Source organism: Oncorhynchus masou, chromosome 22, assembly GCF_036934945.1.
Source record: "Oncorhynchus masou masou isolate Uvic2021 chromosome 22, UVic_Omas_1.1, whole genome shotgun sequence".
Lineage (NCBI taxonomy): Eukaryota > Metazoa > Chordata > Actinopteri > Salmoniformes > Salmonidae > Oncorhynchus > Oncorhynchus masou.
In genome coordinates, this window is record NC_088233.1 from 44,974,315 (window position 1) to 45,001,826 (window position 27,512).

At 43.6% G+C, this 27,512-nt stretch overlaps 1 protein-coding gene across 2 annotated transcripts; it reads right to left on the reverse strand.

Moving 5' to 3' along the window:
- On the reverse strand, nt 1–27,482 carry LOC135509566 (actin nucleation-promoting factor WASL-like). Of its 2 annotated transcripts, XM_064930327.1 has the most exons (11): nt 26,890–27,482; nt 21,766–21,900; nt 21,562–21,648; nt 21,369–21,465; nt 15,310–15,333; nt 12,152–12,353; nt 11,748–11,790; nt 3,009–3,162; nt 1,698–2,248; nt 1,515–1,623; nt 1–1,236 (listed from the first exon to the last, which is right to left on the reverse strand). In XM_064930327.1, exons 1-11 carry the CDS (start codon nt 26,992–26,994, stop codon nt 1,178–1,180), a joined length of 1,566 nt encoding a protein of 521 aa, XP_064786399.1. In that variant the 5' UTR covers nt 26,995–27,482; the 3' UTR covers nt 1–1,177. The 2 variants fall into 2 exon arrangements, with proteins under 2 accessions (XP_064786399.1, XP_064786400.1); XM_064930328.1 differs by lacking the exon at nt 15,310–15,333.
- Nucleotides 27,483–27,512: the final 30 nt, after the last annotated feature.

Below are 27,512 nucleotides of genomic sequence, written 5' to 3' on the forward strand. Positions count from 1 at the left end.
TTGTTACTCTTATAATAAATTCAATTTTGAAATTGTGCAAAGACACCAGCTGTGAACATACTAGCATTGAAAACATTTGAGTCAATTGTGGCTTACAATTCTAATAAGTGGACTCCATAAAATAACTTTGCTAAACTAGGATCTCTTAAGAAAATCAAAAAAGGTACAAAAAAGTAGGGTAGGAAAATAGTGTTATCTTGCGTCAACCAACAATAACGACATGAGGATCCCGTCCGTTTGTTTCTTATCTCCCTTTCTTTACCAACGGGAACATACAGTAACATTTAATAGTAACGCACCAATGAAATATATCCCAAATAAAATTGCACATGGTTAATCCAGCAGATACCGTACTGCTTGAACCTGCTGTTATAGAGCGTCTTTAGGCTGTCATAAGCATGACATAGCAGCAATGTACAGTGTTACTCCTTCGGGCTAAATGTTCAGAACGTTGGAGACAAATGTAATGTAAAGAGCTGATAAATGTATAAGACTATTCTTGAGGACAGACAATCATATCAATATTACAAAATGTGTTTATATCTGGAAGTTCTGTGACATTGCACCATCCTGAACAGACCCCAGGTGTCGTTGGTGGTAATAATACATTGTAGGGTCATATACAGCGGTAGTCAGCCTAAGCATCTCAGCTTATTACCATTAACAGTTATGACTTTTCTATTTATTTAACTAGGCAAGTCAGTTAAGAACAAATTCTCATGTAAAATGGCGGCCTATCCCGGCCAAACCCTAACGACGCTGGGCCAATTGTGTGCCGCCCTTTGGGACTCCCAATCACGGCCGGTTGTGATACAGCCTGGAATCGAACCAGGGACTGTAGTGACGCCTCAAGCACTGAGATGCAATTCCTTAGACCGCTGCGCCACTCGGGAGCCCTTATAACAGACTATATAATTGATGTCATGCTTTTAACGGCGATGTGAGCGTTCTTTGACAGAGTTCCAGGAAAGTGTTCACAGAGACTCTACAGAGGGTATGTGGAAAAAAAACTTTACAGATTAAATGAACAAGGTATTGCACAGATTAATAAAAAGGCAAAAATAAATATACACCAAATTCATAGAACATTTACATTACAATTTTAGTCAGGTTTTGGAAGATTTTAGGATCAGTTTAGTGTCATTTGTGCTCAGGTGGAGGGGGAGGAAAGACTTAACTAGTCATCCCATTCGTCATCATCTTCAAAATCCTCTTCGTCATCATCATCATCTTCATCTAGGAAATGACAAAACAAACTTGTAAACAAAGCATAGATGTACATCTTTATTTTGAGGGAAACTGGCAATAACACAATTCAGATGAGTACTTGAATTCAGCGTCTTGACAACTGCTCACCAATGCCTGCTCGGCACAAGACTTTATTCGGACGTTAAATTAAAGCCTAGGCATTAACTCAGGGAGCTAATGTATGTCCTCAGATCTCAGGCAACGTTATTCCTCAAGCGAGTGCTATTAACTGAATCACTTCCATCACACTGACAGTGGGCACCTACCTGAAGAGTGGATGGCTTTGCTCCTCTTCTGCATGACTTCCATAAGTGCCCCCACTATGCCTGCCGAGGGTGCTGGTGTAGGGGAGCCAGAGTCTGGGCCGTCTGGTACCTGACACACACACACACACAGTTACAAACATGGAAATGCACAGAAACATACACAGGCAAAAATAGTACACTTACAGTTTTGAGCTGGATGCCCTGCCGTATCTGGTCGAGCAGCGCGTCGCGCCCCACAGTGGTGGCCGGTGGTTTGGAGACCGGTGCCTCCACCTTCTTCAGCTGGGTGCCCCCACGGATCTGCTCCAGCAGGGCCGACTTACCCCCCTGGGGTGAGCGGGACAACGGCACACCACAGTCCAACTCTGGAGGGGGCGGGGGTCCAGGTGGGGGTGGTGGAGGAGGTGGTGGAGGGGCTCCACAACTGGAGGGTGGTGGTGCTGGTGGGGGAGGTGGTGGTGGGGCCTGGGGTGCTGTGTTGGCATGCAAGGGTGGAGGAGGTGGTGGTGGCTGGTGGTGGCCTCCTCTGGTGGGGGGCGGGGGTGGAGGGGGGGTTCCTAGGGCACCAGGCCTGGAGGGCGGGGGTGGGGGAGGGGCCGAGGTGGGGGCCCGAGAGGGTGGAGGTGGCGGGGCACCCCGGCCACCTCGCAATGGTGGTGGTGGGGGAGCTGGGCCCGAGCTGTGGGGCGGGGTAGGGGGAGGTGGGCCTCCCCGAGAGGGAGGGGGTGGTGGGGCTGCGTGGGACAGAGAGGGAAAGAGAAAGAAGTCCGTTAAGGAGTCGCAATATTCCATCCAGCAGGGTTCAAATTACTGGGGTGCACAAGAGTACTGCACGGACCCAATACAAATCACAGTTCTTTCACTTAATAAGCACTGAAAATGAATGTTGTTTCCAATTATAGGTTACCCCCAAGAGTTAATGTGTCATTCAAACCCTGTCATCCAGATACTCTGTTTCAAAGCACTCCAATGCACAGCCAAAAGAACTCCCAGCACAGCGGTGGCATTTAACATCCAAAATCAAACAGTGCTATAAATTAAAACAACTCTCCAATCCATGCTTGATTTTCTGAGTCGAGCAGTAGAATACCTGGATCCCCATTAAGATTTTTTTAAATTAGTTAGACTTCTGGTACGTTCAACGTTCAAGAGCTCAGAAATTCACTTCTGGCAACATTTTACATTATAGCCTTTCAACTCTGTTAATTAAAAATTCAGACAAACCACAAGCTAGTTAGCTTTATCCGGTCAAGCATGTCAAAGCTCACAGTCAACACCTGAGGCAGAAACACACTAACCACAACTCTATGGAAACACACAGTCAGTTACCCACCACACCACCTGCACGGCCCTGGAAAAATAACACATAATTAAGCCCCATCTCATTACCAGTGGAGTGCATTCTCAACAAGGAAGTTCATCACATCCACAGTGGGTGGAATCCTTAATACTTCGAGATACACGGAACTCAGAGGACGGTTCAGGTGAGCTCACCTTGCCTACGGAGCTCGTTCTTGACGGCCTCCACCCCTCCTTTCTTTTCGATGAAGTCGTAGATGACCTTGGAGGTCTCCTTGTCTTTGAGTTGCGCCTCTGAGATGCCACACATGTCAAACAGGTTCTTCAGCTCTGGGTCCAGGTTATTCAACTTGGACAGAGAAAGGGGGACAGAGAGAAAGACCTGGTCAGGACAATCCAAAAAACAGACACAGGCTAGTATCTGTGGTGTTTTTCAAAAGGGCTACAATGACGCTTTACAACCATGGACTAAAATTTTAAAAAATGCAAAGGCAATATCATTTAACTCAGAAAATTTCATTTTGAGCACACAATAATCAAATGACTTTGTCAATCTAAGTGCCATCCTGCCTCCTGGTGGATTAAAAGGGGAATTGCACCTGGTGGTGCACACAACAATAACCCCAAGCACACAACAAACTCCACAAAGAAATGGTACATTGAACACAAAATCAACATTTTGCAATGGCCATCTCAGTCTCTGGACTTGAAACCCATTGAAAACCTGTGGTTTGAATTTAAGGAGTTAGGCCACAAGAGCAGACGAAGGATATCAAGGATTTGGAAAAATTCTGTATGGGAGGAATGGTATAACCCTCCCAACGTGTTCTCCAATTTCATAAAACCTTCTTGAAAAAGGCTGTGTCATTATCCTCTCAAGGGGCGGGTGCTAGAGCCCCAATAAATTTGACCAATATCTGTTTTGTATTACTTGTTAAACAAAATATCTAAGTAATTGTATTAGTATAAAATATAATTTTCAATTTTTTTGAGCATACAATATAGCTCAGTATTTGTATTATTCATTTTATAGTATTTTTTGCTCATCATCTTTATGAAAAGGGCGCCAATCATTACAGACCTGGCTGTGCATTCAGTGTCTGCTAAATGGAATTTTTATATTATACACTGAGTGTACAAACTGCTGTTTCAATGACAGACTGACCAGGTGAAAGATGACCAGTTAAATCCACTTCAAATGAGTGTAGAGGAAGGGCAGGAGACATATTAAAGAAGGATTTGTAAGCCTCGAGATCATTGAGACACTGTGTACGTGTGCCATTCAGAGATTTAATGGGCAAGACAAAAAAAGATTTAAGCGCTTTTGAACGGGCATACCGGTTTGTGTCTAGAACTGCAACGCTGCTGGGTTTTTTCAAGCTCAACAGTTTCCCGGATGTATGAAGAAAGGACATCCGGCCAACTTGACCCAACTGTGCAAAGCTTTGGAGTCAACATGGGCCAGCATCCCTGTGGAATGCTTTCGACACCTTGAAGAGTCCACACTCAGATGAACTGAAGCTGTTCTGAGTGCAAACTAATTGCTCGCACCTGCTTGCCAGACAGGCAGGTCTTGGCAGGGGAGCTGTGCTGAGATGAATGTTGGGCTTGTAGCCTTTGCAAGAATCCACATTGTACTCACCAGAACGGGGGAAGGTTGTCGTTTGCTGCTGGGTAGGGCAGCCGAGGACGAAAAACGGTAGTAAGTGGGAATTTGGGAAACCAGACAAGATAGTGGGGTTGCTAGGAGTGCGAGCCATCTCCCCAGTGTTTTCAAACAGCGTGCTGCAAGTGTAGCGCGCTCCTCTAACCTACGTAATTAATCACACCAAAACCTACGCCGATCAACCTGAATCAGAATATAGCCGAGTTGTTGTTCCTGTCCAGATTGTAGCCTATTCAGTGCACCGTGGATTAGCCTGCCAGTCTGCCTCCAACCGCCCCAACGGTGATGCACATGCCCAGACCCATGAGGGGGCCCCGTAAACTAGGAGAGATGTTTTTAAATGTTACATTTAAAATGTTCAATGTAGTCTATGCCCTCTTTCATTGGCCTAGTCTTAAATGTTTTTAGAAATATGTATATATTTTAAAATCAGTCAGCATCCACAGCGTGGGTTGTGTGGAGCAAACAGAACGGGTATGTTCTATGACTTCACTATCAGGTATGGGTCTCTGAACAGTGTGTAGGCTATTATGCCCCTTGGGGTGCAGTGAATTTGCATGTTTGTACAATTGCGTTTCATTGGGCTAGGCCCAGTTTACAGTGAAGTAGTTGTAGAACCTTGGATGTTCAGTTCTCCTTAACCGTATATCTCACGAGTGTGTGAAGTGTCACTTTTTACCACGTTATCACTATCGTTATCTTCTTCGGGTCATTGTAGCACTTCCGATAGGGTTATGGACAGATTTTTTTTTTTTTTAAACATACAAAATATTTCCCCTTGTCCTGTAAAAAATGTAACATAATTACCCTCAAAATAATTTTCCACCAACAGGTTTGTGTGTCAATGCACCACACAACCAATAAACAAAAAACATACTGGCATGGATTGCGTTAACACCACAATAAATAGACAAACAGAAAACAGATCCTTCCCTACCCAGTATCAAAGGCTTGGCAATCTCTGAATGTCATTAAACTTTTTGCTGTTTTGTAACAGTCTCTTTCCATTTGTTAAACTGCCTCTGCACAGCTTGGATTGCATATGCTACAGTAATATAAAAGGACTGAATGCACATCTAAATTTATAAATCTATAAATTATAAATCGACACCTTGTTTTTTTTTAACATAGATACACCTATGGGCTTTTATGTTTTTCTGTTGTGCGGTAGCCTGTATCCTAGGCTACGTATTGGATAACGACACAATCAATTGGGCTTGGGCTCATAAAATGTATTCAATATATGGCTCATCAGGCTCAGGTAGCATCATGATTGCATTTTCATGCAGATCGAAGCTCTAATCAAATCCAGACATTCATATGCTTTAGAATGACTCTTCTGGTTTGGTTTGAGCAAAGTGATTATTCTTGGGATGGAACATTTGTAAAATACCGGGAAAATATTAAACCCCAGTCTGTAGCTTATTCTTTAGATGTTTGGGGCTGCTGGTGAACCATGATGTGCAGACATAATCAAAGTGACACTGGAACTGGTACACTTGCCATTCTTCAGGGTGTCTTATAGGTTTCCATCCAATTGGCAACAGATTTTCATGTGAATATTCAAAAAGCTGCATAAAAACAACATGCACATTTCAGGGTTTAGTTTAGGAAAATTTGGCACGGGACAACGTGACCAGGAAAATTTTAATTTACCTGACATTTGAGAAATTTACCGGACATTCATATGCATTCAGAACCGACATGGCAAAGCCAGCGCCATCAATAAACAAGAGGTATTATCCAAATGAGCCACATTCACACGTCCTTAAAAACATGTAGCATATGCAAAACTTTATAGACACATTTTTTCCTATTGGTTTTTTGTCTACTTTCATAAAACAATAGTTGTTCACCTCAGGTTCAGCTCCTGGAGATTTGAGCACTAAATGCATCAGGGCACTGCATGCATAGCCCTAGCTGTCCACTATGATACTAATATTAACCTCTAAAAGACAGTAAAAAATGTAATAAGGAATAAGGTTTTGAAGAGTCTGTTCTTTATCTAGGAGATAAGAAAGCTAAGGAAATATTTAGTTTTTTTGGACACATTTAACCCCATATTTTTGTTGGCGCAAAACTACCTCCGTACTTCCATTAATTTGTACGGGTTACCTTCAGACAAGTCCCGTGATCATTGTGTTTGTGAGTCATATTAGTTTGTAAGAGAAACAGTTCGGATGCTAAAAACCTTTACATGAGAAGAACAGTTTTCGGGATGTCTCATGGTCTGACAAACACAGCTGTAGCTCGGCCACCTTCCACCGCAGATGCGGAAGACCAACCAACATAAGTGGATGTGGTAGATTGAGACATAGGCCTTGCAAAACAAAACTGATAGATTATGATGCGGATTTTATTTATTATGTCACTTAGATTGTGCGTCTTATTTTTTCCACTTTCCCCAAATATCATACCCCCAAGACATGCTAACTACTCACCATTACAACAACAGGGGAGGTTAGCATATTAGCATATTATTATTTTTTTTTTTTTTTGGGGGGGGGGGGGTATTTATGCCTCTAACGTTCTCATTCATCATTATTCACGATTCATTGAGGATTATCCGTAATCATGGTAGCATTCACATCATTTTTAAAATTTACAATAAATGTGACTCCAAAAGTTGACACAATATATTATCTACCATTAATTTCTATTGGGTACAAAATACTCTGAAACAAACAGCAAATTCATCCAACAAATCTGTAGTCACAAGCTTGATGTAGTCATTGCGTACTAGGAATATGGGACTAAATACTTAACCTTGGACTACTTTAACACAAGTGAATTTGTCCCAATACTTTTGCTCTCCTAAAATGGGGGGACTAATACAAAAAGTGCTGTAATTTCTACGTTTTAGAAATATGGATTTCTACGGTTTACCCGATATGGATTAAAATACCATCAAGTTAAAGCTGACAGTCTGCGCGTTAACCTCAGTCATTGTATAATTTCAAAGTGCTATGAGTACAGAGCCAAAAAACAACAAAAATTGTCACTGTCCCAATACTTTTATAGCTCACTGTATTTGGCGCATGGAGATAGATGAGGAAATGTAGCTAGAATGGAAGAAATTATATAGTAAAACATGCAAAATAGCAAATGTAAACCCCCAAAATAAAAAGCCTCCCCCATCAGTAAATTGTGATCTGTCCCTTAGAGAGACTACAAGAATTTAGTAGGTTGCCTAGCATTTTCTGCATGCGGTCTTATTAAATTGTGTAGTAAATAAAGATCATTATTTGCCATATCTGTGTTGAGATTTGGTGTCCTATTCTCTGACGCCAGAACATACCAGTCAAACAAGCTCTGCTCAATCCAGTACTTGTCCCACGTCTGGGGTCATCGAACATGCTTTATTACATTACTTTGAGAAGTTACATGGCACAGGTAGCCTAGGTCTACATCTATGCGTAAAACAGGTGTTCAGCGTTGACAGGAGTGTTCGAAACAAACCACAATGAATAAATTGACAAGGCTCATCACTGGAATGAAATAAACCAAAACGTGTTTCTCACAAGTGTAACAAAAGGTTATCCACTCCGACAACGAGAACAGTAAATGACTAATAATATATTGAATGCATCATCAGAAATTACCGTAACTAAACAATTATTGTAGATTAGAAATGGGAATTAACAGTAAATGTACTACTAGTGATATGTAATGGGGGAATTGATTGATTGTTAGTCTAAGGGAAAACAATTCACACAATAACGTTATGAAACAAGTGCACAAGAATTGGCGGGAGAGAGCGCATTCTGGAAAGAGACGTGCCTTGTGCCTCTAAGCTACAGCTGGGCAGTATATTGTATTTTACTATATACACTGGTATTTTATTTTACCTTTATTTAACGAGGCAAGTCAGTTAAGAACAAATTCTTATTTTCAATGACGGCCTAGAAAAAGTGGGTTAACTGCCTGTTCAGGGGCAGAACGACAGATTTGTACCTTGTCAGCTCGGGGGGTTGAACTTGCAACCTTCCAGTTATTAGTACAATGCTCTAACCACTAGCCTACTCTTAAACGGTGTCAGGTCGAATGAAGTAGCCATTTATGGAAAACCAATGCAATTTCAAAACAAATGCAATTGCACTTATTTTCTCAATTTTACCAAATTGCTTGGCGTGCCAAGCAAATACCCTCGTGGAGCACCTAAAAGTAAATTCACACACACTACGGAGACGGAATGTACGTCAAAATAGTTTTTCATCAAAAAAGGGATGGCTTCTCCAGTATTCTACACCATCTGAAAATTGGGATACATTGTATGATTCCTTCCGCAGCCATGGGGGCAGAGTCAAAGATATTTATAACTAAACCCAGATAGTTCATCTGTGTCTTTTACAGTGGAAGCAAATGAAGCATAATGGGCAGAAAAAGCAGAGGTGGGCAAAGCCAAGCACGAGCAAGCATGTATTTGCATATTTCCGTTAGGGAAAGCCTCCTCTGTGAAGCGCAGGAGGAGTGCAAACTGAATTCGACCTTGCACTCTTTCTAAACAACGGGGAACTTTCTTCACAGGGGAACTGATCAACTTTATGAAACTAAGTGCACTATTTTTGTATAACGGATTCTAGTTTTGGGAACAGAAAAATGTATTGAGATCAGCTGTTTGCCCAGTGTCACCAAGTCACGTGTGTGGTTTACCCCTTCTGTCTGTGGTGTCATCGCTTGGTTCCTTGATTTGATTTATAGGCTATATATCAAAGTAGACGACTTTGCATCGTTAATCTCAGCGACTTTTCAAACAGTAAACCAAACAACAAGAATTAACCCAAAAAGGTATTTTGAAGAAATAACTAGTGATTCCAAGCAATTGTGAAATAGTAGAACCTGCTCTAGCCAGCTGTTTTTTTCTCTGTGACAATTTTTTTTTTTTTTGATATCGAATGACTACACAAGCAGGATATCAAACTGGCATAATGTTTTAGGTTACACCGGCAAGTCCCAAAAATATTTCCCAGGATATATTTTTTTAATTATAAATCTTATTATTTCGCATGGAGCTTTGGGAAGCTAAAAATGATAGATAGCTTATATGTTTTGAGCCAGGCTAAAGCTAGCTAGCCACTACTAGCAAGAGTTACAAAAATCTAAAACTTTGCCATCGCCCCCTTGTGATTGGGAAGTTACCAAATGGTGTCCACTGCTCAAAAAATATTAATTCCACCCAGGCACGTAGATCAACAGAGTGAACCTTTACATTGACGGTGCCCATCTTAGAGTGATGGACTGTGCCATCCCTGCGGCCTCCGCAATGTATTAGTCCACTGTGACAGACGAGGTGTCAGGGAGATGTCTCGTGTGCCACGACTAAAAACAAATCTCTTGACCAACAGCCCTTGACAACCCTTACAAAACAAGTTTTTGAAACTGCAGTAAAAGTAACTGCAGTCAACTGGTATTTTGGACACAGTGATTGCAGAATAACTGCAGTTATTGCATTATTGAGGTATGGGCTTTGACTAGGCCATTCCAAGACATTTAAATGTTTCCCCCTAAACCACTCAAGTGTTGCTTTAGCAGTATGCTTAGGGTCATTGTCCTGCTGGAAGGTGAACCTCTATCCCAGTCTCAAATCTCTGGAAGACTGAAACAGGTTTCCCTCAAGAATTTCCCTGTATTTTGCACCATCCATCATTCCTTTAATTCTGACCAGTTTCCCAGTCCCTGCCGATGAAAATCATCCCCACAGCATGATGCTGCCATCACCATGATTGACTGTGGGGATGGTATTCTCTGGGTGATGTGAGGTGTTGGGTTTGCGCCAGACATAGCATTTTCCTTGATGGCCAAAAAGCTAAATTTTAGTCTCATCTGACCAGAGTACCTTCTTCCATATGTTTGGGGAGTCTCCCACATGCCTTTTGGTGAACACCAAATGTGTTTCCTTACTTTTTTCTTTAATCAATGGCTTTTTTTCTGGACAATCTTCCGTGAAGCCCAGCCCTGGGAGTGTATGGCTTAAAGTGGTCCCATGGACAGATACTCCAATCTCTACTGTGTAGTTTTGCAGCTCCTTCGGGATTATCTTTGGTCTCTTTGTTGCCTCTCTGATAAATGCCCTCCTTGCCTGGTTTGAGTTTTGGTGGGCGGCCCGCTCTTGGCAGGTTTGTTGCGGTGCCAGATTCTTTCCATGTTTTAATAATGGATTTAATGGCTCTGTGGGATGTTCAAAGTTTTGGATATTTTTTTTGTATTACCCAACCCTGATCTGTACTTCTCCACAACTTTGTCCCTGACCTGTTTGTAGAGCTCCATGGTCTTCATGGTGCTGCTTGCTTGGTGGTGTCCCTTGCTTAGTATTGTTGCAGACTCTGGGGCCTTTCAGAACAGGATAGAACCATGTGACACTTAAATAAAGTCCATCTGTGTGCAATCTGACTAATTATGTGACTTCTGAGGGTAATTGGTTGCATCAGACTGTATTTAGGGGCTTCATAGCAAAGGGGGTGAATACATATGCGCGCACCCCTTTTCTGTTTTTTATTTTTTCACATTTTTTGAAACAAGTCATTTTTTCCATTTCACTTCACTTAATTTAGAATATTTTGTGTATGTCCATTACATGCAATCCAAATAAAAATATATTTCAATTCCAGGTTGTAATGCGAAAAATAGGAAAACCGCCAAGGGGGTTGAATACTTTTACAAGGCACTGTATGACCTCCTTAAAACAATTCCATATGGTAGCTTAGTAGAACCCCCCCCACCGGCTTAGACAGGGTTTAGACTGTATAGAGTTTTGTTCAAGGTAGGAAGACGCATAGAGAGAAAATGAATGAAAATCAACTAATGTTCCATTCATTTGCGCTTACCTCGGGTCGGAATCGAGGTATATGTGCTTAAGCCAACTTCTTTGACAGTTGTCTGAACGGCATGACAAAGATTGTCAGATGCCTAATTGTTAGGTCTAATATTGGTAAAAACACTTTTTTGGTGACCGAGCAGAAACATTGAGATTTGGGCAACACTCCCAAACATATGTGATGGTGATGATTGATGAACTGCGGAACACAGGCATTCTATGAGGATCAACTGACTTATGACTTGCGCTACTGAAGCATAGCTGCCCAAAACAGTGACCAACAATTTTCCGGAATATTCTGGGTTGCAGGAGAGGCTTGTATGACGGCATTGAATGCATGATAAATATGTGCTGTATACAAATGAGGCCATTGTGTGGGTCAATCATGAGTCGACCACACAGGTCACCATTGTGTGCCCGTGAAGGATCCGGTGTGTGTGTGTGTGGTACTCACATCGAAGCCTGTGTTTGGGTCCCAGCCCACATGGCCGATGTGCCTGAAGAGAGACAGACGGGGATGAGAACATACATACACGTGTACCCACAAGCAAGCCGATTCACAAACGTGTGTGGGTGTGCATTGCAACAATCACGTGCAAGCAGACACTCATGTAAGTCCACTCACTTGTGCGCACACACACACAAACACACAGAGAGGGGCAATTATGAATGCAGACAAACACAACTGAGCCATTGAAAAGGTTCTCAAGACACAAAGAACACCCTCAAACATGAGTGACAAGCTCAATACGATACACAACTTCAGAGAGCATACATTCAGAAAAACTCCCGCTGCACTACATCTCTCTACACAGACCCGTCTGAAGTGTAATCTCGACGGAAGTGTGGTCCACTCACTGGAAGTTGCTGGGGGTGCCTATGTCTGCCTTGGTGAGCTTCTTCCTCTTGCACTTGACTTTCTTCTCCTTCTTGCTGAGGCTGCTGTGCAGCATGTTGTTGATGTGGTGTGGCTGGGGAAGCTGCTGCTGAGAGTTGTGGAAGCGCACATTGTTAATCTCTGGGTTCTTGATGTCCACTGTGGCCATAGGGAGAGCCGGGCCTATAGAAGGAGGAAGAGATGGAGGAAGAAAATGAGAAGCTTCTAAAACTAGCTCAGAACCACTGCTGGGAAGCTCAGAAGCAGTGTTTCTCTCCCGAAATGAGGTGGAGTCAATCCAAAAGGTCGTCCTTCTTAGCATACTGGACAAGTTATATTACACAGGCCAGACAGATCATACACGATCATTTTAAATATTAATAATTTAAAAAAAAGTAACATTTAGTTTGCATACTTGACTGGTAGTAAAAAGACAACTGTATAACTTGGCCTGTGTTGTGACTATGATAGTCTCTGAAGTCCATCAATATTGCAATCTTTAAAATGTTTTTAAATATAAATATATAGAAACAAGGGAAAAAGTTCAAGACTGAGCAAGACAGCAAACAATGCAGGACCACACACAATAAAACAGTCTTTCGATGTATTTAGCACTATTTCAAAATAGTGTACAGACAACAAACAAGAGGGCACCAATTGTCTATACAAATGCCAGGGCCTTAGTGAATATCATCTGTAGAAGCCGAAAACCAGCATGTGCCAAACAAAGTCAGTACAAATTCCATTAAAGTTATAATTCAAAGTTTTTACATTTATGAAAAACATTGATGCAATTATGTAAGTCATGTGCATTAATTTCTTAATTCACTAGAATTTAAATGGGATCATGGACATGAACTCTGACTGACGACAACCCTACCGTTAAACACCGCGCTCAGCCAGCTCTTAATCCTCGGCGGCTCTAGCACCACACACGCCTCATTTGCCTCTTCATCATCCTCTTCCTCAAAAGGACAAGGGCGGGACGGACATGAACTCTGCATGACGACAACTCTACCATTAAATACCTCTTTAAACCAGCTCTTAATCCTCAGTTCCTCTAGCACCACACCCCCCTCCTTTTCCTCTTCATCCTCCTCCGCTCTCTCCTCCTCAAAAGGACAGGGGCAGGACAACAGCATATAAAGCCCATCCACGAGCAGCACTGGACACCCAAGCAGACCCAACCAGTCTCCCAAATTCAACTCACTGTCCAATGACTCTGTTAAAGACAGGCTTGATAAAGAGGTTGTGCAATACATCCTTGTGCCATCCATATGATAGTGTTGGGTAGACCAACCGACTGGCGAGGCTCTCAGACTGCCTGTGGCTACACAAAGGAATAGCACAGCACAACTAAAGAAACGGTGACAGAATCAAACTGGCTCAAAGACAGTGCTTGTCCTCCCATTGTGTGTGTTTGTTCCTTATGTGACATCAGTTGAGTCAAACCCAGTCATATTAAAGAAAAGGGGAAAAAAAGAGCTTTGGACAACTTTAGAGCTGGAAGCCATGTTGATGCTTGGACAATTCACATATACTCTTGTTGATCATCTGTTGTTTGGTTTAACATTCTGCTAATTCTTTGGACTGTTAATGGTAAGAATTACCCAGGAGGCACCAACATGGCTGCTATAAAACGTACACGATGTTGTCTAGGAACATTATAATAATAATGACTTCTGATTGAAACTGCAATGGCCAACAAACAGAGCTACAGTAGTTCTGTGAACTACTCTTGCATGAGGAATAACCTTACATGAGACCTAGGTTAGGCTTCAATTCAGCGGGATAACAGTCTTATGGCATGCACATGATTCGGGTTTAACCCCAGTTAGTCACACAAACTCTCAATACATGGTGTGGTCAAGCCTCCCCCTGTCCCGGCATTTGATTACGCTCCTCGAGTCCATGTTAATCTCCACAATATGCAGATGGGTCAGACATAAATCAGTAATCTACAGCTAATCCCAACCAAATCCCTGGATTTCCTACAAATGTTAGAAGTCTCAGCTATCGACGAGGACTTTGAAAGCTCCTTCGCCATGAGACATGTTTACCCTCATTATTGTACATCACCGGAAGCTTTCAATGGAAAATGTGCAACAAATCCCTGTAGTGGTACCATGTCTTTGGCTGTATGAAAGTCAATGATTGACAGATAATGTCAATGGTTGTCCAGTCCATATTAGGGTTCAGAATCCTCATAAATGTAATGATTAAATATCACAAATATTAAAGCACACACTGTCAGCATGACAGTGAATTATGACAAGGAAAACAAATTGGGGGAGGGAAGCCAAAGACCTCAAGACTTCTCCATCATGGTTGACAACTCCACGGTGTTCCCATCCCAGAGTGCAAAGATCCATGGATTGACCCTGGACAACACCCGGTCATTCTCTGAAAACATAACAGCGGTGACTCACTCCTGCAGGTTCATGCTCTGCAACATCTTTAGAGTATGACCCTTCCTCACACAGAAAGCGGCGCAGGTCCTAATCCAGGCACTCGTCATCTCCCGTCTAGACTACTGAAACACTGGCTGGGCTCCCTGCTTGTGCCATCATACCCCTGCACCTTATCCAGAACGCCGCAGCCCGCTTTGGGAGAACCTGGGAATGTTGAACACGTCACCGCGCTCCTCTGCACAATCCACTGGCTTCCAGTCGAAGCTCGGAGACACCACAAAACCAGAGTGCTTGCCTACGGAGCAGTAAAGGGAACTGCTCTTCCCTACCTTCAGGCTCTGCTCAAACCCTACAACCCAACCCGAGCACTCCATTCTGCCACCATCGGCCTCTTGGCCCTCCCCCGATCAGCCCAGTCAAAGCTCTTCTCTGTTCTGGCACCCCAATGGCGGAACCAGCTTCCCCCTGACGCTAGGACAGCAGAGTCCCTGTCCATCTTCCCGAAAACATCTGAAACCCTACCTCTTCAAAGAGTATGTTAAATTAAACTCACAGCGATGTGTGTATACACATGCATCTACACCAATACATTTGATTTCGCTTGACTGATTATAGGAGAACTACACTTTTAAATTGTAAAATAACCAAAGATTATGTTTTAATAAAACATGTTGAAGGTCAAATTTGGACTATACAAATTGTTACTAATCAAAGAATGGACAACATACCATTTGTAGGGTCACATCTTTTCTCTGCAAAACAAAATGGGAACAATTATAATTTCGCAGCCAATTCAAGTGGGCTTTGGCACAGCTATCAGAGCGACAGAGTGTAGATGGAAGTGTTGAAGGACAAGCAAAGTGTCTGGAAAGTGTTCAGAGTGAGTTTACGAGATTCAGATGGACAAAAGGAAATGCCATGGAACGCCACGGAAAGGTAGCCACCGCAGGTTGGAGAAAATACCAGTTTCATTCAGATCCTGGGAGCCAAAGGAGGAGAAGGATGCATTTTCACTAGTTCAGAAAATATGCACAAAAAAAAGACAAGAAGTACTGGTGCAGAATGAAAGCTAGTGTCCCTACCATACCATTACAGTAGACCCCTTCCCTGCCCCACATCTGAAAGCACACTCCTCACAGCAAGAGCAGCAAACTTCAAAGGCCGGCATGGAGAGAGAAACAGAGACATGTAGAGAAGCCAGAGAGGAACACCACTGCAGCCTTTAGCGCAGAAAGACCCTCTTCTGTTTTTACTGTACAGACAGAAACCGTGCCTTCGGAAAGTATTTAGACCCCTTGACTTTTTCCACATTTTGTTAAGTTACAGCCTTATCCAAAAATTGATTACGTCCTTATACCCCCCCTCAATCTACACACAATGGGAGTTTTTTTTTTAAGTGTTTGCTAATTTATTAAAAATAAAAACATTTACATAAGTATTCAGACTCTTTACGCAGTACTTTGTTGAAGCATCTTTGGCAGCGAATACAGTCTCGAGTTCTCGCGTATGGCGCTAAAAGCTTGCCACATCTGTATTTGGGGAGTTTCTCCCATTCTTCTGCAGATTCTGTCAAGCTCGGTCAGGCTGGATGGGGAGTCAGGCTGGATGGGGAGCGTTGCTGCTCAGCTAGCTAGCCAACAGCTAGCCAACCTCTACCGAATTGAACTCCAACTACCCGGTCAACATTCCGCATCGCTCCACAGGTAGTATCACATTTTCATTTCACTTCATTACAGTACAACGGTTTGATTTGTTTGATCGTAGCTAGCCAGCTACATAGCCGTCTTTGTATCTAAGACAATTGTGTAGTCTAGAGCGATTTTCTAGGTTAGCTGGCCAGCTATTGTCGTTCTTCTAACGTAGCTAGCCAGCTAGCCCCCGAATAGCAGCACTGTAGTAACTATTACAGTACAACGGTTTGTTTTGTTTGATCGTAGCTAGCTAGCTACATAGCCGTCTTTGTATCTAAGACAATTGTGTAGCCTAGAGCGATTTTCTAGGTTAGCTAGCCAGCTATTGTCGTTCTTTTAAAGTAACGTAACGCAATCAACCTGCTAGCTAGCCAGCTAGCCCCGAATAGCAGCACTGTAGAAACTATTACACTCGACGGAACGACTTGATTAGTGTAGTGTCAACATCGCAGCCACTACCAGCTAGCCTACTCCAGCAGTACTGTATCATTTCAATCATTTTAGTCAATAAGATTCTTGCTACGTAAGCTTAACTTTCTGAACATTCGAGACGTGTAGTCCACTTGTCATTCCAATCTCCTTTGCATTAGCGTAGCCTCTTCTGTACCCTGTTAACTATGTGTCTATCTATCCCTGTTCTCTCCTCTCTGCACAGACCATACAAACGCTCCACACCGCGTGGCCGCGGCCACCCTAATCTGGTGGTCCCAGCGCGCACGACCCACGTGGAGTTCCTGGTCTCCGGTAGCCTCGAACTGCCGATCTGCGGCCAACAAGGCAGAGTTCATCTCAGCCTATGCCTCCCTCCAGTCCCTCGACTTCCTGGCACTGACGGAAACATGGATCACCACAGATAACACTGCTACTCCTACTGCTCTCTCTTCGCCCGCCCACGTGTTCTCGCACACCCCGAGAGCTTCTGGTCAGCGGGGTGGTGGCACCGGGATCCTCATCTCTCCCAAGTGGTCATTCTCTCTCTCTCCCCTTACCCATCTATCTATCGCCTCCTTTGAATTCCATGCTGTCACAGTTACCAGCCCTTTCAAGCTTAACATCCTTATCATTTATCGCCCTCCAGGTTCCCTCGGAGAGTTCATCAATGAGCTTGATGCCTTGATAAGCTCCTTTCCTGAGGACGGCTCACCTCTCACAGTCCTGGGCGACTTTAACCTCCCCACGTCTACCTTTGACTCATTCCTCTCTGCCTCCTTCTTTCCACTCCTCTCCTCTTTTGACCTCACCCTCTCACCTTCCCCCCTACTCACAAGGCAGGCAATACGCTCGACCTCATCTTTACTAGATGCTGTTCTTCCACTAACCTCATTGCAACTCCCCTCCAAGTCTCCGACCACTACCTTGTATCCTTTTCCCTCTCGCTCTCATCCAACACTTCCCACACTGCCCCTACTCGGATGGTATCGTGCCGTCCCAACCTTCGCTCTCTCTCCCCCGCTACTCTTTCCTCTTCCATCCTATCATCTCTTCCCTCTGCTCATACCTTCTCCAACCTTTCTCCTGATTCTGCCTCCTCAACCCTCCTCTCTTCCCTTTCTGCATCCTTTGACTCTCTATGTCCCCTATCCTCCAGGCCGGCTCGGTCCTCCCCTCCCGCTCCGTGGCTCGATGACTCATTGCGAGCTCACAGAACAGAGCTCCGGGCAGCCGAGCGGAAATGGAGGAAAACTCGCCTCCCTGCGGACCTGGCATCCTTTCACTCCCTCCTCTCTACATTTTCCTCCTCTGTCTCTGCTGCTAAAGCCACTTTCTACCACTCTAAATTCCAAGCATCTGCCTCTAACCCTAGGAAGCTCTTTGCCACCTTCTCCTCCCTCCTGAATCCTCCTCCCCCTCCCCCCCTCCTCCGTCTCTGCAGATGACTTCGTCAACCATTTTGAAAAGAAGGTCGACGACATCCGATCCTCGTTTGCTAAGTCAAACGACACCGCTGGTTCTGCTCACACTGCCCTACCCTGTGCTCTGACCTCTTTCTCCCCTCTCTCTCCAGATGAAATCTCGCTTCTTGTGACGGCCGGCCGCCCAACAACCTGCCCGCTCGACCCTATCCCCTCCTCTCTTCTCCAGACCATTTCCGGGGACCTTCTCCCTTACCTCACCTCGCTCATCAACTCATCCCTGACCGCTGGCTACGTCCCTTCCGTCTTCAAGAGAGCGAGAGTTGCACCCCTTCTGAAAAAACCTACACTCGATCCCTCCGATGTCAACAACTACAGACCAGTATCCCTTCTTTCTTTTCTCTCCAAAACTCTTGAACGTGCCGTCCTTGGCCAGCTCTCCCGCTATCTCTCTCAGAATGACCTTCTTGATCCAAATCAGTCAGGTTTCAAGACTAGTCATTCAACTGAGACTGCTCTTCTCTGCATCACGGAGGCGCTCCGCACTGCTAAAGCTAACTCTCTCTCCTCTGCTCTCATCCTTCTAGACCTATCGGCTGCCTTCGATACTGTGAACCATCAGATCCTCCTCTCCACCCTCTCCGAGTTGGGCATCTCCGGCGCGGCCCACGCTTGGATTGCGTCCTACCTGACAGGTCGCTCCTACCAGGTGGCGTAGCGAGAATCTGTCTCCTCGCCACGCGCTCTCACCACTGGTGTCCCCCAGGGCTCTGTTCTAGGCCCTCTCCTATTCTCGCTATACACCAAGTCACTTGGCTCTGTCATAACCTCACATGGTCTCTCCTATCATTGCTATGCAGACGACACACAATTAATCTTCTCCTTTCCCCCTTCTGATGACCAGGTGGCGAATCGCATCTCTGCATGTCTGGCAGACATATCAGTGTGGATGACGGATCACCACCTCAAGCTGAACCTCGGCAAGACGGAGCTGCTCTTCCTCCCGGGGAAGGACTGCCCGTTCCATGATCTCGCCATCACGGTTGACAACTCCATTGTGTCCTCCTCCCAGAGCGCTAAGAACCTTGGCGTGATCCTGGACAACACCCTGTCGTTCTCAACCAACATCATGGCGGTGGCCCGTTCCTGTAGGTTCATGCTCTACAACATCCGCAGAGTACGACCCTGCCTCACACAGGAAGCGGCGCAGGTCCTAATCCAGGCACTTGTCATCTCCCGTCTGGATTACTGCAACTCGCTGTTGGCTGGGCTCCCTGCCTGTGCCATTAAACCCCTACAACTCATCCAGAACGCCGCAGCCCGTCTGGTGTTCAACCTTCCCAAGTTCTCTCACGTCACCCCGCTCCTCCGCTCTCTCCACTGGCTTCCAGTTGAAGCTCGCATCCGCTACAAGACCATGGTGCTTGCCTACGGAGCTGTGAGGGGAACGGCACCGCAGTACCTCCAGGCTCTGATCAGGCCCTACACCCAAGCAAGGGCACTGCGTTCATCCACCTCTGGCCTGCTCGCCTCCCTACCATTGAGGAAGTACAGTTCCCGCTCAGCCCAGTCAAAACTGTTCGCTGCTCTGGCCCCCCAATGGTGGAACAAACTCCCTCACGACGCCAGGACAGCGGAGTCAATCACCACCTTCCGGAGACACCTGAAACCCCACCTCTTCAAGGAATACCTAGGATAGGATAAGTAATCCTTCTCACCCCCCACCCCCCCTTAATGATTTAGATGCACTATTGTAAAGTGGCTGTTCCACTGGATGTCAGAAGGTGAATTCACCAATATGTAAGTCGCTCTGGATAAGAGCGTCTGCTAAATGACTTAAATGTAAATGTAAATCAGGTCTCTACAGAGACGTTCGATCGGGTTCAAGTCCGGGCTCTGGATGGGCCACTCAAGGACATTCACAGACTTGTCCCGAAGCCACTCCTGCTTTGTCTTTGCTGTGTGCTTAGGGTCGTTGTCCTGTTGGAAGGTGAACCTTCACCACAGTCTGAGATCCTGAGCAGGTTTTCATCAAGGATCTCGCTGTACTTTGCACGGTTCATCTTTGCCTTGATCCTGACTAATCTCCCAGTCCCTGCCGCTGAAAAACATCCCCACAGCATGCTGCCACTACCATGATTCATCATAGGGATGGTGCCAGGTTTCCTCCAGATGTGACTGTTCGCATTCAGGCCAAAGAGTTCAATATTGGTTTCATCATACCAGAGAATATTATTTCTCATGGTCTGAGAGTCTTTAGGTGCCTTTTGACAAACTCCAAGCAGGCTGTCGTGTGCCTTTTACTGAGGAGTGGTTTCCATCTGGCCACTACCATAAAGGCCTCATTGGTGGAGTGCTACACTGGCCTCAGTGGTTGTCCTTCTGGAAGATTCTCCCATCTTCACAGGGGAACTCTAGAGATCTGTCAGAGTGACCGTCGTCTTCTTGTACATCTCCCTGACCAAGGCCCTTCCCCCCAGATTGCTCAGTTTGGCCGGACGGCAAGCTCTAGGAATAGTCTTGGTGGTTACAAAATTCTTCCATTTAAGAATGGAGGCAACTGTGTTCTTGGGGACCTTCAATGCTGCAGACATTTTTTGGTACCCTTCCCCAGATATGTGCCTCAACACAATCCTGTCTCTACGGTCAAAACCATCGACGTCATGGCTTGGTTTTTGCTATGACATGCACTGTCAACTGTGGGACCTTTATATAGACAGGTGCGTGCCTTTCCAAATCAATTGAATTTGCCACAGGTGGACTCCAATCAAGTTGTCGAAACATCTCAAGGATGATCAATGGAAAATAATGCACCTGAGCTAAATTTCGAGTCTCATAGCATAGGGTCTAAATACTTATGTAAATAAGGTATTTCGGTTTGTTAGACTATGGCTGTAAGGTAACATGTGGAATAAGTCAAGGAGTCTGAATACTTTCCGAAGACACTGTATATCACTGAGTTTCCAACAGCGACCAGTAGGAAAAATTTGACACAGGGCTCAATTCCATAACAATTCCTAGACCGTTGTTGACCCCAAATGAACCACCTCGCAAATCTGAGTTACAAGATGGGTCTCAGGTAATAGAGGGATCGGCTTGGGATCAGGCCCTGTGGTCTTGTTAGTAGTAGCGCAGGAAGAGAAATTGAAGCTTCTTCCCCTTCCTCTGTCCAAAAGGTGAAAGGTTGAGGTGGTGAGAAAGCAGATGTAGAGTAGACTGAGCACACGGAGCCACTGTAGTTACCCGTTTTACGTTGTCGTCTGCCGAGTAGCTCGTTAAGTGCGGCTCTAAATCGCTTGGCCTCTTCCTCGCTAGCGAAGTTCAGGCCTACCTGGCAGGTCTGGAGATAAAGAGAGTAAAGAGAGATCAGTCTTTTTTTTAAGACACTGTCCTTGTGGGGTCCAAAAGCTTTCAAGTGGCGAGATATCATACTTACATCTCCTGCGAATGAAATGAAATACGACCTAGAGCTGTTGATTGAGAAGTTATTGTAGAGCTCCTGTTCAAACATGGTTTTCCCTTCCTGAAAAGAGAGAAATAACATTAATTAGTGAACTGCCTTTTGGCAGCAGAGGGAATTCCTCAGGAAAGGGACTCAGTGTTAGGCTAGCTTCAACCGTCCTTCATCTACTTCACTCACCTTGATGTCAAAGACCCTGATGAAGTAGGACCTCAGAGGGTTATCCTTGATCAGACAGGCCACTCCGCAGCACCTCTTCATCCAGGATGAGCTCCTGTCTGCCCCATACACCTGGACCACCGCTGAGCACAGGGTCTAAGGACGAATTCACGGTGGGAGTGTGGGAGCGTTACAGCAAAGTAAAAACACTATAGTGACACATACAGAGACAAAGAGCTTGTCAAATGTTTTGATAATAAAATGTGATTAAGAAGTGCAGCATTGGATTGCACATTATCTTCGGTCTTCACAAAACTACCTTAACTAGTGGAATGCCTCTAGGAGGAAATGTGTAAATGATGGCCATATAGAGGAAGAGGACCACATACACGAACAGGAAACACTGATTACTTGCCCCGAGAGCATAGTACAACATTTGCAGATAATACAGCCTGAGAAGATCTGATAGGGAATGATGACAGACATAGCCAATGGCCACACAATCTAAAGCTTTGTTTGCTTCAAGGACACAGAGCGACCTGTGCCAATCACAAAACAAGATGAGGAAGAGGAAATACCATTTTAGCTCGCTTCCTCTTCAGTGATTTATTATTGCGGGTAGGAGAGAAAGAACATGAGGAAGCACTTTTCTCCTCAAACTCACACCTCATCATAACACAGGAAAGGTCACTGGCCAGACCATAGGCCACTAGCCAGACCATAGTACATTGGATTTGATTAGTTAGGACACCCCAAAAATGTAGTTTTATTTTTTTTGCCTGATTCCGTTTATTTTTTCCCCAAAAAATTATGTTTTCCCCCTTGGTTTTTCCAGTTCTCAGGTTTCCACTCTCAAAAAAAGAGAGAGATGTTCTAAGTCCACAAAAAATGCTTAGATTAGGCTGGCAATAATATAGTGCCTATAAGAACATCCAATTGTCAAAAGTATATGAAATACAAATGGTAGAGAGAAATAGTCCTATAATAACTACAACCTAAAACTTCTTAACTGGGAATATTGAAGACTCATGTTAAAAGGAACCACCAGCTTTCATGTGTTCTCATGTTCTGAGCAAGGAACTTAAACGTTGGCTTTTTTACATGGCACATATTGCACTTTTACTTTCTTCTCTAACATTGTGGTTTTGCATTATTTAAACCAAATTGAACATGTTTCAATATTTATTTGAGGCTAAATTGATTTAATTTATGTATTAAGTTAAAATAAAAGTGTTCATTCAGTATTGTTGTAATTGTCATTATTACAAATATATATCAAAATCGTTCGATTAATCTGTATCGGCTATCTTTGGTCCTCCAATAAATAGGTATCGGTGTTGAAAAATCGTAATCAATCGACCTCTAGTATACACACACACACTCTCCAGGGATTTTCATTATTTTCTACATTGTAGAATAAAAGCAAAGACATCAAAACTACGAAATAGCACATATGGAATCATGTAGAAATCAAAAAAAGTGTTTAAAATATAAAATATATTTTGATTTAATGAGATTCTTCAAAGCAGCCACCCTGTGCATTTTTGATAGATTTGCACACTTTTGGCATTCCATCAACCAGCTTCACCTGGAATGCTTTTCAAACAGTCTTGAAGGAGTTCCCCTAATGCTGAGCACTTTTCGGCTGCTTTTCCTTCAATCTGCGATCCAACACATCCCAAACATCTCAACTGGGTTGATGTCGGGTGATTGTGGAGGCCAGGTCATCTGATGCAGCACTCCATCACTCTCCTCCTTTGTCAAATAGACCTTACACAGCCTGGACATGTGTTGGGTCATTGTCCTGTTGAAAAACAAACGATAGTCCCACTAAGCGCAAACCAGATGGGATGGCGTATCGCTGCAGAATGCTGTGGTAGCCATGCTGGTTAAGTGTGCTTGAATTCTAAATAAATCAGACAGTGTCACCAGCAAAGCACTAAAACACAATCACAGCTCCTCCTCCATACTCAACGGTGGGAACTACACATGTGGAGATCATCCGTTCATCGTCTCACAAAGACACGGCAGTTGGAACCAAAAATCTCAAATGTGGACTCATCAGAACAAAGGACAGATTTCCACAGGTCTAATGAGCATTGCTCGTGTTTCTTTGTCCAAGCAAGACTCTTCTTATTATTGGTGTCCTTTAGGAGTGGTTTCTTTGCAGCAATTCAACCATGAAAGCATGATTCACACAGTCTCCTCTGAACAGATGAAGTTGAGATGTGTCTGTTACTTGAACTCTGTGAAGCATTTATTTGGGCTGCAATTTCTGAGCCAGAAACTCTAATGAACTTATCCTCTGCAGCGGAGGTAACTCTGGGTCTTCCTTTCCTGTGGGGTCCTCATGAGAGACAGTTTCATGTTTTTTGGCGACTGCACCTGAAGGAACTTTCAAAGTTGTAGACATTTTCCAAATTGACTGACCTTCATGTCTTAAAGTAATGATGGACTGCCTTTTCTCTTTGCTCATTTAAGCTCTTCTTGCCATAACATGGCCTTGGTATTTTACCAAATAGGGCTATCTTCTGTATACCACTCCTACGTTGTCAAAACACAACTGATTGGCTCAAATGCATTAAGGAAAGAAATTCCACAAATGTACTTTTACCAAGGCACACCTGTTAAATGAAATGCATTCCCTGGAATGAGTAGGTGTCCACATTTTTGACTGGTACTAATACACACAAACATTTGGGATAATGTAGAAATGTCCTTGTTTTTGTTTTGAAAGAAAAGCACATTTTTTTATTCATTAAAATAACACCAATTTGATCAGAAATACAGTGTAGACATTGTTACTGTTGTAAATTACTATTGTAGCTGGAAACAGCAGATTTTTAATGGAATATCTACATAGGCGTAGAGTCCCATTATCAGCAACCATTACTCCTGTGTTCCAATGGCACGGTGCTAGCTAATCCAAGTTTTTCATTTTAAAGGGCTAATTGATCATTAGAAAACACTTTTGCAATTATGTTAGCACAGCTGAAAACTGTGTCCTGATTAAAGAAGCAATAAAACTGGCCTTCAGACTAGTTGAGTATTTGGAGCATCAGCATTTGTGGGTTCGATTACAGATAGAAACAAAGACCTTTCTTCTGAAACTCGTCAGTCTAGTCTTGTTCTGAGAAATGAAGGCAATTCCATGCGAGAAATTGCCAAGAAACTGAAGATCTTGTACAACGCTGTCTACTATTCCCTTCACAGAACAGTGCAAACTGGCTTTAACCAGAATAGAGAGGAGTGGGAGGCCCTGGTGCACAACTGAGCAAGAGGACAAGTACATTAGAGTGTCTAGTTTGAGAAACAGATGCCTCACAAGTCCTCAAGTGGCAGCTTCATCAAATAGTACCCACAAAACAACAGTCTCAACGTCAACAGTGAAGAGGCGACCCCGGGATGCTGGCCTTCTAGGCAGAGTTGCAAAGAAAAAGCCATATCTCAGACTGGCCAATAAAAATAAAAGATTAAGATGGGCAAAAGAACACAGCTTGACCGTATGGTACATAAGAAGTGCCCATCAAGCCAATTTAACTTGTGGGAGGTGCTTCATGGGGTGAAATCTCTTCAGATTACCCCAACTAATTGACAACTAAAATGCCAAAGGTCGTAACTGCTGCAAATGGAGGATACTTTGACAAAAGCTCAAATTTTAAGGACTATTATTATTTCAATTAAAAGTCATTATTTATTACTTTGTCAACATCTTGACTATATTTCCTATTCATTTTGCAACTAATTTCATGTATGTTTTCATGGAATAAGGACATTACTAAGTGACCCCAAACTTTTGAACGGCAGTATATGTTTGTTTTTTATTGCTTGTGGCGGCAATGATTTAGCAGCAGTGGCCCGCAGCTGCTAAATGACTCTAGGGGAAACACTGTTAAACCACATCAGGAGACCACTTCAATTCAAGTGCAAACCAGTCAGAGACCATTGTTTGGTTAGCGATGTTTCTATAGCGCTTATGTGATTGCAGAATTTGCAAAACAAATGGCCACTGGATTGATGCAAATAATCACGATATCATCCTGCCAGGTAGGAATAGGCTACTTTGTAGTTTAATTGAGAAGGTTTGCAGTCTGAAAGTGTACTGTATACCGATATGTGCACAGAACACAGATAGGGGCATAAGTCAACCCAGATCAGTATGTTCTCAATCTCCATGGTAGGAAAAATGTTAAGAGATAAAATAGAACACACATCAAGCTATGGCTGTCTTACTAGAAACTCAGCTTTGACGTACGGTAAATGGCGATATGTTATGTATTTAGACAGTGTACTGTAGGCTATAGTAGTCGTTCCACTGGGCTGCCATTTGACACCTATTGTAATCTAATGCAGCTTCTCAATAATAAACTGATTTGACTTTCACCCTTACAAAAACAATTGTGGTAAAAGTGCAGTAACTACAGTCAAATATTTTTGGATGCAGTATTTGCAGAATACTGCCCTCCGACTGCAGTTATACTGCAATCCCACAGCAATCTTTTTTTTGTAAAGGGCACAACTACCTTCTTAGCCTTTAGCATTGGGGAAATAGTTGCTTCTTCCCGCAACGAGCCTGTGTTATCGGTGTAAACAATGGCTCGTGTAAACAATGGGACAAAGCAAGGATTATATGCATGTTCTGAACATATTCCATTTTGCAAACACAGATTTGACAGCGATCGTTATCAAATAAAAACAAATACTGACGTGCAAACATGCCAGACAGACTGCAGTGCATCAGTTGGTTGAGTAACGTTAAGTTGTCCATTTTATGTCACACATCGTAGCGTTCAACCTTAACTTAGGTCAACACTATCGGTCATGTTTATTAATGATTACTGTTTACAGCCAAGCCAGGCGAAAACCACTAATACTCCAGAGGCACACGTTATATTTCCAAGCCAATTTCTTGACAGCATATCCATCTGACAGGCAAACAGTTCTGCTTATCCAAACATCGTTCCAGCAAAGCCATGGAAAAAGATGCTGAGCTGTCATGCGTCTTATCGGCCTACAGCCAGGTTATTTCCTAACGTTAGCCTACATAACTAACATTTAGCCTAACACGTTATTTTGCAACGGTGCAGGTAGACAAATTGCACTTGAACTTGAGAGCGTGGCATGGTCGTAAACAAGACAACTTACATTGCATTTCCTGCCCAGGTAGTTGAATAGGCATTCGTTCTCTTGCGGGGTGAGGAGTATGGAGCCAATATTTCCAACCCGCCGCTGCTGAGAATGGCTATTCATGTTCGTAAATAACTTCTCAATAAACAAAATTAACTGTTTTACTGTTGAACATTACATCAAATTGGTGCAGCCTTTGGTCGCCATGGCCTGCAACCGGATCATCTCATGACGTTGTTTCTAAGGTAGAGGTCTGCAAAATGAAATATTTCAGGATCCTGGTTGTTGGATAACAACCTCCATGACTAAACGGTGGGAACCCCAATCTTTGCAGAATGCAAATTCTAAACTTTCATTCGGAACTCCAGCTGCAACATCGATACATCCATCCAACATGGCAGTGTAAAGGAACAACCATTCTAATGAAGATAGGGGTCATGGAGAAATATACAAATACTATTCAATTGAAGGGTAGGGCTTTCCGAACGAAATTCATTTCCATTAAAAAAGATGTTGCCTGTCGTCTTTAAATGTTCTGATGTTAGAATATAACGAGGATGCCAAAATATCCCGAACTATGAAATGGTCTAGCCCTATTTCCCAGTGGATTTTGTAACATGAATGCAGTATACTGAGAGGTT